This window comes from Euphorbia lathyris, chromosome 6 (assembly GCF_963576675.1).
Source record: "Euphorbia lathyris chromosome 6, ddEupLath1.1, whole genome shotgun sequence".
In the NCBI taxonomy this organism is placed as follows: domain Eukaryota; kingdom Viridiplantae; phylum Streptophyta; class Magnoliopsida; order Malpighiales; family Euphorbiaceae; genus Euphorbia; species Euphorbia lathyris.
In genome coordinates, this window is record NC_088915.1 from 87271344 (window position 1) to 87285212 (window position 13869).

Here is a 13869-nt window from a genome sequence, read left to right on the forward strand (position 1 = left end):
AATATTAATCTCATATTCTATTATAAAATTTAAAAAAATGTGATTTTTTTTTTAGAAACGACTGATTTGTAACTGGTATAGAATAAGAACAAAATATGTATATTTTCTAATGATGTCTCGACTTGATCCAATTTGCATAAAGTAAAACTATAAAAGATAATGTTATAATTTGCTCTATCTTTTTTTCCTTAAAAAAATGCAGATATATCTATAACGTACGAAATGATGCAATTTTGCCTATAAATTCATTTTATTTATGCTTAACAGAAAATTTAAACTTACCGATTTACTATTATTTGATTCATTATTTAATTATCACATCATACTTTTCAAATATCAATATGACTAAAATATTTATTATGTTACTAACACAGTTATAAATAACCTCTCAAAATATTACTATTTAAATCGGTAACATACAAGTTAATCACAAAAATCTGATTAAAATATTTACTATGTCGTTTAAATAATTATAAACAACCTGCAAGAATGCATGAAATTTCGTCAATTTATAGATAAACTTATATCAATAAGATAACTGTCAAATCGGCTCTTTCAAAATTTCTATTATGTAAGAGTAAAATTGATCTTCCTTTAGCAATGTTAGGAGAAAAATTACACAATATCGTACGTTAGAGGTAATTCTATACTTTCTATATTTCCATTTCAATACATGCATGTCACATGTATTTTTTTTTAAATTACATTCTTGTCTCATACTCTTTTATATATGATTCGGATGATCATATTAAGATTATGGTTGTAATCGAGCCGAGTCGAGTCGAGCCGAGCTTTGGCCTCCTCAAACTTGGCTCGGTTTAAAATTAACGAGCTCGAACCCGAGCCCGAGCCGAGCTTTGGTTTGCTCAAGCTCGGTTCAGCTCATTAGAAAATAAACGAGCTCGAGCCGAGCTTCGAGCTTGTTTCGAGTCCAAAATCCTCTTTGAAATTTATTCATTAAGAAAATTATTAACCATGAATTATTTATGAGTAAATCGTTAATTATATTTATGAAGTTTGCTCGTAAATAACTTTTTAATTGCATACATAAATAAATTCACAAGCAAAGTTCGTGAATAAATAAACAAGATGCTTACAAATAGTTCGTTTATTTCTCATTTATTATGTTTGTGAACGAAATCATCTAATAACAAATGAAATAATATTAAGTTTGGATATTTGTGAACTAACATAAAACTATATAGTTTTGTACAAAACTAAAATTTGTTCATGAATTTTCTAATCGAGCTTGTTCGCGAGCTTTCAAGCCGAGTTTTGACCTGCTCAAGCTTGGCTCATTTACGAACCGAACCAGTAAATCGTGTTCGTTTATAAATCGAACCGAATCGAACCGAGCTTTTATCAAGCCGACCACCAAGCAGCTCATGAGCGGCTTGGCTCATTTACAGCCTTAATTAAGATCGGATACTACCGAATACCCACGAATCTTGTAGCGGTTACCATCAGTACCCATTACCGGTTTGACTTGCGGACGAACCAACAGAAAATCAAACCACCCGCCCTTCATAAACCCGAAAGAAATCAGTGTCTTCTTCAGTTCACTCTATCAGGTAGCTCTAAACCTCTTCCTCTAGAGGTAGGGTTTGTTTTTTCTATCCCAATTTGAATTCTGAAATAAATTCATGGTAATTTGAATATGAATCATGCTCGATTTCTTTTATTGATATTTGAATTATGTGCTTGAAACAGATTATACTTGAAAATGGCTGCGGATGCTCCAAATGCCGAGCTCTTGGAATGGGCGAAGAAAGATAAGCGCCGATTACTCCACGCTGTGTATCGCGTTGGTGATCTCGATCGCACCATAAAGTAATTCATCTTTTGAAACTCCACTGTAGTTCTTATGCATATTTTCTTTTGAAAAAAAAAAATTCGGTGTTCTTTTCCTATTTTTATGGGTTTTCAATGTTTATATATGGTAGGTTTTATACTGAATGTTTTGGGATGAAGCTGTTGAGGAAAAGAGATATCCCGGAGGAGAAGTACTCAAATGCTTTTCTTGGGTTTGGTCCTGAAGAGTCTAATTTTGTTGTGGAGCTCACTTACAGTATGATGCTCTTGCCTTGATTTTCCTTCTCTCTCTTTTTATATCTGTGTAAAATAGAGCTGTCAATTTATGACAAGAAAATACTATTTAGAGAGATAATGTGTTTGACATGATTATTGTTTCATATATAATCACATAACACCATTATGATGGTATAATCCGTTTTGACACCTTGATGGACAATTTGATTGGCAATAGAAATTCAAGTTTGATGTCCAATACTCTATTCTATTCATCTTATATTCAGGGTTAAATGCACGATTGGTTACTAAACTTTGGGGTTTGTCTCAGAATGCTCACTGAACTTCAATTTGTCTCAATAAAGTCATCCAACTTTGTTTTTTTTTTTGTTTCAATAAAGTCACTCCAGATTGCTCTTAGATTAATGGAGTGACCAACGGTGCATTTAACCCCGTATATTCATCATACATTATTTCTGCTGCTTTGATTTTATTTTCTCAGGTGTTAATGGTTTAGCTTAATTTCTTAGAGTAGTTCTCAAAATTGTCCATCAAATTTTAGGCTTCATTTTCTTGCATTTGTTCTTGTTAAAGGTGTGTCTGTTAGGGAGGATGAATGGAAGATAGTAAAGGAAGCACAAATTTTGAGGAATGTATCTAGTCTAGATACATTCCTCAAAATTTGTGCTTCCTCTTCTTCCTTCCTAACAAACACGAATAAATGCTCTGGATAATGCTCCATTGGAGCATTATTTCAGGTTGATTATCTGGCTAGAAATAGTGCCCGTAGTAGTGCTCTGTAATAGGGTGAAATTGGATAAAGATTATCCGATTTTAAAATTGCAAAGAAGTCGGACAAAGATTGTCAGATTTCTTCTCATTGTACTTCACCCAAGCCATAATGCTTGGGTTACGGTTTTGTCCCACCCAAAAGCAGCACGGAGAACCATGCTGCTTTTGGAACGACTTCCAACAAGGAAGTCGGACAATCTTTGTCCGACTTCCTTGTTGGATGTCGGACAAAACTGTAACCTGAGCATTACATGGGATGCGATTGTCCGACTTCTTTGCAATTTTAAATGGAATAATCTTTATCCGATTTCACAGTAGTTTAGAGAGCACTATCACGAGCATTATTTCTAACTGGACAATCAACGTGAAATATGCTCCAATGGAGCATTATCCAGAGGATTTATTCAACAAACACAACATAAGACTAACACACAGGGCCGTTGTGTCTAGTTAAGAAGTGCAGCATGTCTGATAATTGGTAGAAAGCAGAGATTTTCATTAAGGTATTGAAGGTGTTAGAATATAGGCAGGGGATGTGAATTTTACTGTTATAGAGACTGACAATTAAATGATTTCAATTTTTCCTTGGGATATCAGTTTGATTGCTAAAGAAGTTGTGATGAAGGCTGAACACCTTATTTTAATAATGTGACATCTTAGGGATTTACTTGGTCACTGACTTGCAGATTATGGAGTGACTTCATATGATATTGGCACTGGTTTTGGACATTTTGCAATCTCAACTCAAGATGTAAGTATCGTTATTCCAAAAGTCTGATAAGTGACTTTTACTTTTTCCTGGTGCTTAAAATAGTTGTTCTGTTGTCTTGGCAGGTTTACAAATTGGTTGAAGATGTCCGTGCTGCTAAGGGCGGCAATGTCACCAGGGAGCCTGGTCCAGTCAAAGGTGGATCGTCTGTTATTGCCTTTGTAAAGGATCCTGATGGTTATATCTTTGAGATCATACAAAGACCACCAACTCCCGAGCCCCTATGCCAAGTCATGCTCCGTGTTGGTGATCTTGAGCGCTCTATCAAATTTTATGAAAAGGTAGTTTCAACCAGACATTGCATATTTTCTCATGACAGCTGAACTTATCTTTATTCCAAATTTTTGCAAAATTAACACATTTGGTGTCAGAAGAAATGTGTAAACTTTCTGTTTTTCAAGCTATTGCATGCACTCTTTTTGGTTGGGTTGTGGCGGGTTGGAGGAGAGTTGGCAATTTTGCTCTGAAACCTAATGTATATATGCATTTATCTCTTATAGCTGGAACTAACATTAACAGATCCGAAGGAACCATTTCTCTTCGAGTCGATTATGTCTTGGATTCGGTGTCCACGGGTTGTGAGATCCAATGGCAGGGGGTTGCATACCCCTAGACCCTGATCACTTTGTTAGACCTTTTGAACTTTAACAAAGTGAGATACGATCACACGTAATATATAAAGTGTGCAGTGAGGGATCTTTATAGGCAGTCAGTCTTTACTTAACTTGGCCCAAACAATGCCCAAAGTCTCCCATGCCTTTCTTGGTTGGACCAACCCATCCGGCAATTTCCGACAAGTCTTTCTACAGGGTGTTCCTTTCCTCGGTCGGTCTTTCTTCCGTTTTTCTCTTCCTTTTGACATGCCACTTACAGGGAAATGCCTCTGTAACTTATTAAGAAATTATGGTTTTCAAATCGTGTTGTTATGTCATAATCGTGTTGTGTGATCTATATACTCCACTTGAATATAAATGCAACAAAAATGATAAGCATGTCAGGCGGGCTGTCAGAAATTGACAGCCTTGTGTTGCACTGGGCTAAATAAATTATCAGGGTAAATATAGTTAATCACTGGCTTCATCTCTTCTTTGCTTTTTCCTTCTGCAGGCCTTAGGAATGAAGATGTTAAGGAAGGTTGATGTGCCTCAGTACAAGGTAAATTCATTAATTATTTTAATAACTTCATGGTTCAATCATAAAAAATGTGTATAGATCATGTTTGTCAAAATCGGGATTGGTCAATGAACCGAAAAAGACAAAGGGTTTTGAGAACGAAAAAAAAGAGGATCGAACCATTTCTTCTGACGTTGTTTCAAATTCGATGAATGTTGTTGTAAATAGTCTTTTTTTGGCATACTTTACGTGCCTCGTAAAGAACAAAAAAAGAGTTCTTTTTGCCGTATTCAATTTCAATCAATATATATAAACAAAACAATATAAAGATAAAACAAACAATATACTTCTCGTATTCTTAAATTCATTTATTGTTTTAATAACTTCATGATTCAATCATAAAAATGTGTATAGATCATGTTTTGTCAAATCAATGAACAGAAAAAGACAAAGGGTTTTGAGAACGAAAAGAAAAAAAGGATCGAACCATTTCCTCCAACTCTGTTTCAAATTCAATAAATGTTGTAAAATAGGCTCTTTTTGGTATACTTTACGTACCTCGTAAAGCACAAAAAAGAGAGTTCTTTTTGCCGTATTCAATTTCAATAAATATAAACAAAACAATAGAAGGATAAAGCAAATATACTTCTTGTATTCTTATTAATTCGAATAGATATGTTTTTAGATCTCACATCTTGAATCCTCCTTTATTCTAATAAATACTACTTTTTATTTTATTCTAATACATAATGACAATACATATAGAATCACCTATCGCACTCGTAGTCTCTGAAGGATGAGAACCAACTATGTAGCATCTACATCGAGAATTTTATTGTGTACGTCATTAGTCCGATCTTTTGTAGGATATCATTTGAAAATGAGTAGTTCAGATAGAACTGAACTTTCGATTGACCCAGAACATTGGTACTGAATATCCTTTAGATATAGAACGAATTGTTGCTGTTCTCTCTGTTCTCTAACTTGATTGCATTCATTTTGCAGTATACCTTAGCAATGATGGGCTATGCAGACGAGTATGAGACGACTGTCCTCGAATTAACTTACAACTACGGTGTGACGGAATATACTAAGGGAAATGCATATGCACAGGTTAGTATTATCTTTAAGCTCTTTGAATCCTGGAATATATCTGGTTGTTGCCCTTTTTCTTCACTTCCATCTTTTCTCCTTTTGCTGTCAATAGGTTGCAATTAGCACTGATGATGTCTACAAAAGTGCTGAGGTTGTCAACTTGGTTACACAAGAGCTTGGTGGAAAGATAGCAAGACAGCCTGGACCTATTCCTGGAATTAACACCAAAATTACTTCTTTTCTAGACCCGGATGGCTGGAAAACAGTACGTCTCCTCTATTCTGCTTCTAGTTTCTATCTGTTTTGGGGTAAAATACATTTATATAATATTACGGCCCCTAAATTTTATTTCGTAACCTAAAATTTCCTTGAATGTTACATTATACTAATATTAAAGTCCAAATCAAAGTAAATCTGTTAACAAATTAACGAAATGATGACCTGGAAATAGATATTTGACCATAATTTGTGGACAGATAAAAAGAGTCAAGTGATATAGTCAAATTTTTCCATGTCATAATTTCATTAAATTTTTTAAATGAATTTTCTTCGATTTGGACTTTAATGTTAGTATAATGTAAAGTTCAAGGAGTTCTATGTCACGAAATGAAGTTTAGGGGGCCATAATGTTAGTAAAGCTATTGTTGATGGGCTATATATGTATTTTACCCATCATTTGGCATGTTAATTTGATTGCCTATATTTCTATGTTGTATGGTATGCTATTGAAATTGTCCATTGAGTACTCACATGTCTCAGTGACACATCATCGCCACACCGGTGCCACGTTAACACCATGTGGCATTAAAAGATAATTAACAGTAGTATTTTTTGCTCTATTTGGAGTTCACAAATTGTTCGGATCAATTTTTTCCGAATAGATAAGGGTCAACTGATGATGTGGGGTTGACATGGCGCTAACATGTCACTGAGTCATGTGAGGGGATGTCATGTCAGTATTTCTGGCAAGAGTGTGACCGAAAAACGTCCAAAGTGTTTTTTATTGGGACAAAAGAAAGATGAGTGATTTTAGCAACACAAAATGAACTTTTGTGACTTTTTGGGGACATTGTCATAATATGACCGTTGGTGCTAATTACCCCCCGAATCTCATAATAGTGATGTGCTTAGGATCTAAAACTGAACAGTGAACTAGAGGGTTAAATACACCCATGGTCCTTAACTATCATAAATGGACAAAAAATTGCCATAAATCTAAATTGCTTAACGATAAAGCCAGCGCCATCGCCATTTAACTTTAGTTTCACCCATTGTCCTTTTGTCCGGAAACTGGCAAACACATTTGCAGAGATGTCACTTGGATGAGCGATTGCTTTTCTAGTTAAAAATTTAAGATTTTATGACATTTCTGTTCCATTTCTCATAATTGAAGAACTATGGATGTAATTAACTCGTGAACTCGAATCAAAACAAGGGAATAAGAGGAGTAGGTTATGGGGTTAAATGCGCAGTTGGTCACTCAACTTAGATGGTTGTTCAAAATGGTCACTCTAAACTTTCAATTTTGTCTCAATTAGGTTACTCCGGCAATTCCAGTGATTAAAAAGGAATGGAATAATGACATGAGTTACACATTAGCATGAGTCAACTCAGATATTTGATCGAAACGACACATGACAGCCACATGTCGGTTATTTTATGAATGGATGTTGAGTATCGTTTCTGTTAGATATTTGAGTTAACTCATGCTCACGTGTCAACCAAGGCATCATTATTCAGTTCCTTTTTAACCACTGAAATCGCTGGAGTGACTAATTGAGACAAAACTCAAAGTATAGTGATTTTATTGAGACAAATTGAAGTTGAGTGGCTATTTTGAAATAACCATGTAAGTTAGTTGAGTGACCATTTTGAAATAACCATGTAAGTTTAGTGATCAATTTATGCATTTAAGCGGTCGGTTATTTGCAAACTTTAGGGAAGCTAGAGCTCATGGTTTGTTTTCCTCTCATTTTCTATAGGTCCTTGTTGATAATGAAGACTTTCTCAAGGAACTTCATAAGGAAGAGTAGAAGGGTTGTGTGGCCGCTCTAGCCATCAATGTGTCACACTAGTAGTATATGAATAAGTGAGTGAGTCTCTGCATATTTATCAAAAAGAGGCTGAAAAATAATTGTAATTTAGGCATTTCATAACATACTTGTATCAATGTGATATTGTAGTGTATTCAGGCTTTGTTTGTTAATAAATTTCTGCATGTTATCTCGTTTATAAATCGAGCCGAACACGATCGAGCTTTTATACAGCCGAACACCGAGCTATTCATGAGTGGCTCCTAATCTTAGTTGCGACTATTTGAATCTCTTCCATTTCCAAGTACATCAGTGTCTTATTGATTTTGAAATAATGTCATGTAATCTGTTGAGTTTTTCAAGCCTTGTGATGGCTGTTCCCTGATTCTCGAGGGACACGATAACACTATTTATCAAGATAACCTGTTTGAGATGATTATTATTTTTTGTTAAATTTGTATTATATATAATTATGTGAAGTATATATGTATATATCACGTAACATAACACGATGGTTACCTTGAAACTTGGAAACGTAGCTCCAAATGTTTAAGGGTAAATTACATTTATTTTATGGCTAAATCGAACTTTGTGGCTCCAAGATTTTACATTTTATTAACACCCATTTTAATGTTGGACACGTGAAAATTATGAATGATAATATCAAAATGAAAAAAAAAAAATTAAGAATTAAAGTTGTTTATGGAATTGCTGTTTTTAATTTTCCAAATTATAATTTTGAATATTTTCTTTTTAAACAACCATTTTTTTTTCATAATCAAACAATACTTAAATGACTTAGAAAATAAAAAATTGAAGTGGCTTAAAATATCATTTTTACTAGTTCTATGATGGAGGGTTACCTACTATTGGATCATATTGATCAATATTAAAAAGAATCACTATGTTAGTCAATGTTATCAAACCCGGACCAGTTCGACTGGGAACCGGTAGGCAGTCCGGTCTGATCTTGTCTGGGTTGATGAATGGCAACAATATTATTTCTGGTGCCATTATTCTTGAATCTTCTAAAAACCGATGTGAACCGGCAGTGGACCGGTGGTTAAACCGGAAACCGGCCAACCCGGTTCACACCGATTGTAAGGAAATGGAAAGAAAAAGAAAAATAAAATTTAAGGAAAAAATTTTTAATGGAAAGAAAGGAAAATACAATTTAAGGAAAAAAAATTTAATGGAAAGAAAGGAAAATACAATTTGAGGAAAAAAAATTAATGGAAAGTTTCAAAAAGAAAACGAGATAAAATCTAGCAAAAGGAGACCGGGCTTCACTTGTCCGTTTTGAGTTTATAATATATCGTTAAAAAGACCGCATTTCATAGAATACGTTTACATATTTCAAGTTATTCTAAATTCTGTTTATCCGTTATATATTTAAGTCTCAAGTTGACAAAAAATAACAAACCAAAAGTTGTTTATAATTTGTTTTGGATATATATAATTTATAAAAATAATTTTAAATTAATTATATATATTTAATATATATAAATATTATTTATTTATTACGTCATCCGGTTTGACCAATCCGAGCCATCCGGTCCGACCAAGTGACCCGTGACCCAGTCACCAATCCGGTTTGATTTCCGATCCGGTTCTGATAACATTGATGTTAGTAAAGTATAAAGCTCAATGACTATAATATTCTATTTTGAAGTTCATGAACCATAATGAAAGTAAGTATAAAGTTCAGAGGCTATGAATGTAATTTATCCGAAAGTTTGACAATGATTCTTCATCGACTATATTAAGTTGAATGAGATCACTCGTATGTTTGTCATATACACATTGATGAATGCTATTGGACAACTCTAACGTCATATTGCAGGTGTAAGCCAGTTTGGTTTACAGGTTGTTTGTTGTTGAGAAAATAGAGATTTCTAATCAAACACTTAAAAATCTTCTTTTTAATATATGAAAAGATAAACAAGAGGGAAAAATTGAGTAAACAAATACTCCTAAACTTCTACTTCCAAACTGTTGCTTGTGTATTGATCACCTAGCAATCGAGCATTAAGCAATGTGTGAGTCGGCTAGTTCTCGACGACTGAATTGCAATTCACTAGGAATCATGTGAGCTGGCGCTAGGAAGTTGTAAAAACCGAACAGGTTAAACCGGAAAAAATAAAGGGTTAAAAGTTCAAGGTTCACACTGGAGTTCAAGAGTATTTTAAAAATAATGTATAACTATTTTTATTTTCATATAATATTCTAACATAGTAAATATTAAGTTCTTAAAAAAAATAGTAAATATTAACAAATTATACTAATATTTAAGATGAGGGTTTCCCTTTCTCTTCAATGTAATCTTCCTTTGTTTAATATAAATGCATTGCGCACAACTTTAAAAAAAACATATAAATAAATAAAAGATTATATTTTTTATAATTAAATTTGAATTATGTAAATTTTTTAATAAAAGCAAGGACGAAACAAATGACAGGTGATGGACATCCCAACTAGGTTGGCACATTCACCACATCGAATAAAAGCTAAACTCAAATATTATTAAAAAGAGAAAAACTAGTAACAAAGAAGGGAAGTTTAAATATATCTTAAATGTTCTAAACTATAAAGATCATCAAAAATAAAAGAATGACAGAATTGAGGAGTGGAGTGTAAGGGGGGCAGTTTGGCAATAGGAAAACTCAACCCCAAGCATTGGCAAAGCTACGAGAAGGCTTCAGCATGGAGTGACGAATGGGGCATGCCAACGTACGTCGATGGAAGAGGCGGAGTTGGTAAAAGGAACATTATAGAGGACATGGACTACCTGGCGTTGGATCTCCGCCACCCCTGGGTTAGTAGTCGGAACTGGCTTAAGCGATCCACCCTCATTCATTAGGGACAGGAGAGTCGGGTATACGTCCTTCGTGAAGGAAGGCGGATGTCTCCATAGAGGGGAACTCTATGGACACTGTGGGCGGACCGAACCCACAATGCGTGCCCATTCTAGGATGAGGTTTAACCACAGGGAGACCCTCCGGGACGGAATATCGACAAAGGCATTAACGGGACCCTTCGGTAGGAGTTGGCTGGCGGAGACTTGGAGAAAGTCAAAGCGCCACATGGGGTTTTGGCTTGGTCTAGAGTTGGCCCCGTGACAAGGAGCTCCACCACATGATTCCCTTAAAAGTAACCAAGTAATCCCGAAACAAGTCAGTGCGTCTGCCATCCGGTTACCTTCTCTATGAAACAATTATCTCCATATTGGGCTAAACATGTTAACCAAGCCTGGCTAAACGACCAAAGAACCTTAGTGTGGACCGCTGTTTTAGAACTTGTTTGGATAGAGGTATTTTAAAGTGAGGGTAAGTGAGGGTAGCTAATCTTGTTTGTTTTGAGGTGTAATTGAATGTAATAGTAAGTGATGGTAGGTGAGGTGAAATTTGGCTGATTTTCTTTACACCCCAAATTGGAGGGTAGGGAGGTGATAGATTTTTCTTTTCCAAAATTACCCTCTATATTTTATTTTAAAATAAGACATTGTTTGGATATAAAAGTAATTTTGTATATAACTTACCTTACCTTACTTTACCTTACCATCAGTGGCGAATCCAGGATTTGAGAGAGCGGGGGGCAAAATTCTACGTAAAAAAATTTTAGACAAAAAATATAAAATTGTTCAATTTTTTATGACAAAAAATGCAAAATTGTTCAATTTTTGTTGACGAAAAATGTAAAATCGTTCAATTGTCATGCATTATTTTCATGATTTTTTTTTTGATAAAAAACGTAAAATATAATGTTTCCGACTCGTAATCATCCATTTCCGGGATTCTCGGGTTGTTACGCATCAAATATCTCTAACGTTTTGCGTCAGGTGCAATTTTACCCCTAACATCTAAAATTGTGCAATTTTACCCCTAATGTTTGTAGCCAAGAGTTATTTTATCCCTAACGTTGATAAATTGGATCAATTTCAGACACTATTATAAAATACAGTCATTTTTTTCTTTATTTTGCACCAATTGCATATCAATTTTGTAATTTTGCACCAATTTTACCCCTAACGTTGATAAATTGGATCAATTTCATACACTATTATTCATGACCGAGAAGAGAGTTTGATGAATTATTTCTCAAATTGACCCAATTTAAAAACGTTAGAGGTAAAATTGCTCTTGGCTTCTAACATTAGGGATAAAATTGTACCATTTTAGACGTTAAGGATAAAATTGCTCCTGACCCAAAACATTAAAGGTATTTTTGCACTTTCACTCTTATTTTTAGACTAAAATTTTTTTTTTTTTTAATGGGATGGGGGGGCAAATGCCCCCTTTGACCCCCCTCTACATCCGCCCCTGCTTACCATCAAACCAAACACAATTACATTATTAAACCATCACTTACCTTACCTTCTATCCAAACATAACAAATTATTTCATTCACTTCACTTACCTTACCCTATCTTACTTTACTTTAAAATACCCCCATCCAAACAAGGCCTTAGCAAATTAACCACATAGATTGAATTTCAATCCATACTCATGTAATTTATTAGCTTTTTGTAAGATCTATTTTGTATATATTTAAAACGTCATTAGTATTGAAAAAATAAAACAAGATTCTCTTTATAATATTTTTTTTGAATGGAGATTCTCTTTACAGTATTTATTGAAATAAAAAAAAAAATTGTTGACAAATAATATTTTAACTATCTATCTATATAGGTTAATAGGTGTGCTAATGGTTACACGGATTTGTAAATGGATACCTGTGATATTTTTTTTAGAAACGCAACCTTATGGTTGTAAAATTTTGCATTTTTTTTATTTTATCAAATTTGACCGATAACAACCTCAAAATGAAAAATTTCAAGAATTAAAGTTGTGTAGTATCATATTTACTATGAAACTATATTTTTTATTTTTCAAAATCATTATTTTTTGAGATTTCTCTCTCTAAACATTAATTTTCCCTTTTATAAAAAAACACTTAAATAACCTCAAACCTAAAAAGTTGAAGAATTAATGTTGCTTAAAATATCATTTAACGCTTGAAAATTTAAATTTCGAGGTTGTTATCAGTCAAATTCTGACAAAGTGAACCCAAATATAAAATTTTGCAAACCACATTATTGCGTTTGCAAAATTTTGCAAACACACAGGGTTGTCTTTGCAAAAAACAAAAAAATACCACAAGTACGCATCTACAAATCGACGAAACCACAAAGCATCTATATGTAATTAACCCATAACATAATTTAATATTGTAAAGTATGTGTATTTAAAAGCTGGATTTTTATGGTTCGAATCTCCTAACATACAAATTTCAGTCCAAGCCGCCCAATCAGAATTGGGTCAACCGATTCACAGCTGATCCAGACGGTTTCAATGGTTCTAACCGGTTTTCAAAGTTTAAAAATTCTAACCATCTCCAATCCGAAAATGTAATCGGTTCTAGTGACCCGACTGGTCCAGTCGGGTCTGGGTCTAACAACTATGTTTGAGCTGGTTATAGCCCTTGACGATGACTGAATGACAATTCGCTAGAAATCAGGTGAGCCGGTTATAGTCCTTGACGACCGAGCATGAAGCAACATATATTAGACTCAAATATGCAGGTCCGGAGCTCTTCAAACTCTTAAAAGATGAACCAAAACTACTTCTCATAATCTTTTTTCATTTATTCAGTATTGGACCATCAATAGCAGTCATAAATTGATAGGATTTAGCATTTACACCTGAACCACTCAACCAAATGGCTAGTAAAGGCCATTTATGGCGTGAAACCAGTGTTTTAAGTAACGGACTCCTTGCGCACTCTGACAATCCGAGCATTAGGCCCGAATTATTTTCTAACTAGGCTACAGACATCTCAAAGAGACTCTTAGTCCACTTTCTAAAAATAATATAAATTTATATTCATTATTTATTTATTATTGGGAGAAGGTAGGTAAAAATACCCCTAATATTTACATCTAGGAACAATTTGATCCCTAATGTCTAAAATGACGCAATTTTACCCTTAACGTCGGTAGCCAAGAACAATTTTAACCCTAACGTTAACAAGTTGGATCAA

General features: G+C 34.1%; 1 protein-coding gene across 1 annotated transcript; it reads left to right on the top strand.

Annotated features, from left to right (window-relative positions):
- The first annotated feature begins 1479 nt into the window (after positions 1-1479).
- LOC136233166 (lactoylglutathione lyase GLX1) lies at positions 1480-8112 on the top strand. Its single transcript, XM_066022770.1, has 9 exons — positions 1480-1597; positions 1711-1830; positions 1944-2068; positions 3507-3571; positions 3655-3870; positions 4697-4744; positions 5708-5815; positions 5910-6062; positions 7780-8112. Exons 2-9 carry the CDS (start codon positions 1724-1726, stop codon positions 7828-7830), a joined length of 873 nt encoding a protein of 290 aa, XP_065878842.1. The 5' UTR covers positions 1480-1597; positions 1711-1723; the 3' UTR covers positions 7831-8112.
- The last annotated feature ends 5757 nt before the right edge of the window (positions 8113-13869 follow it).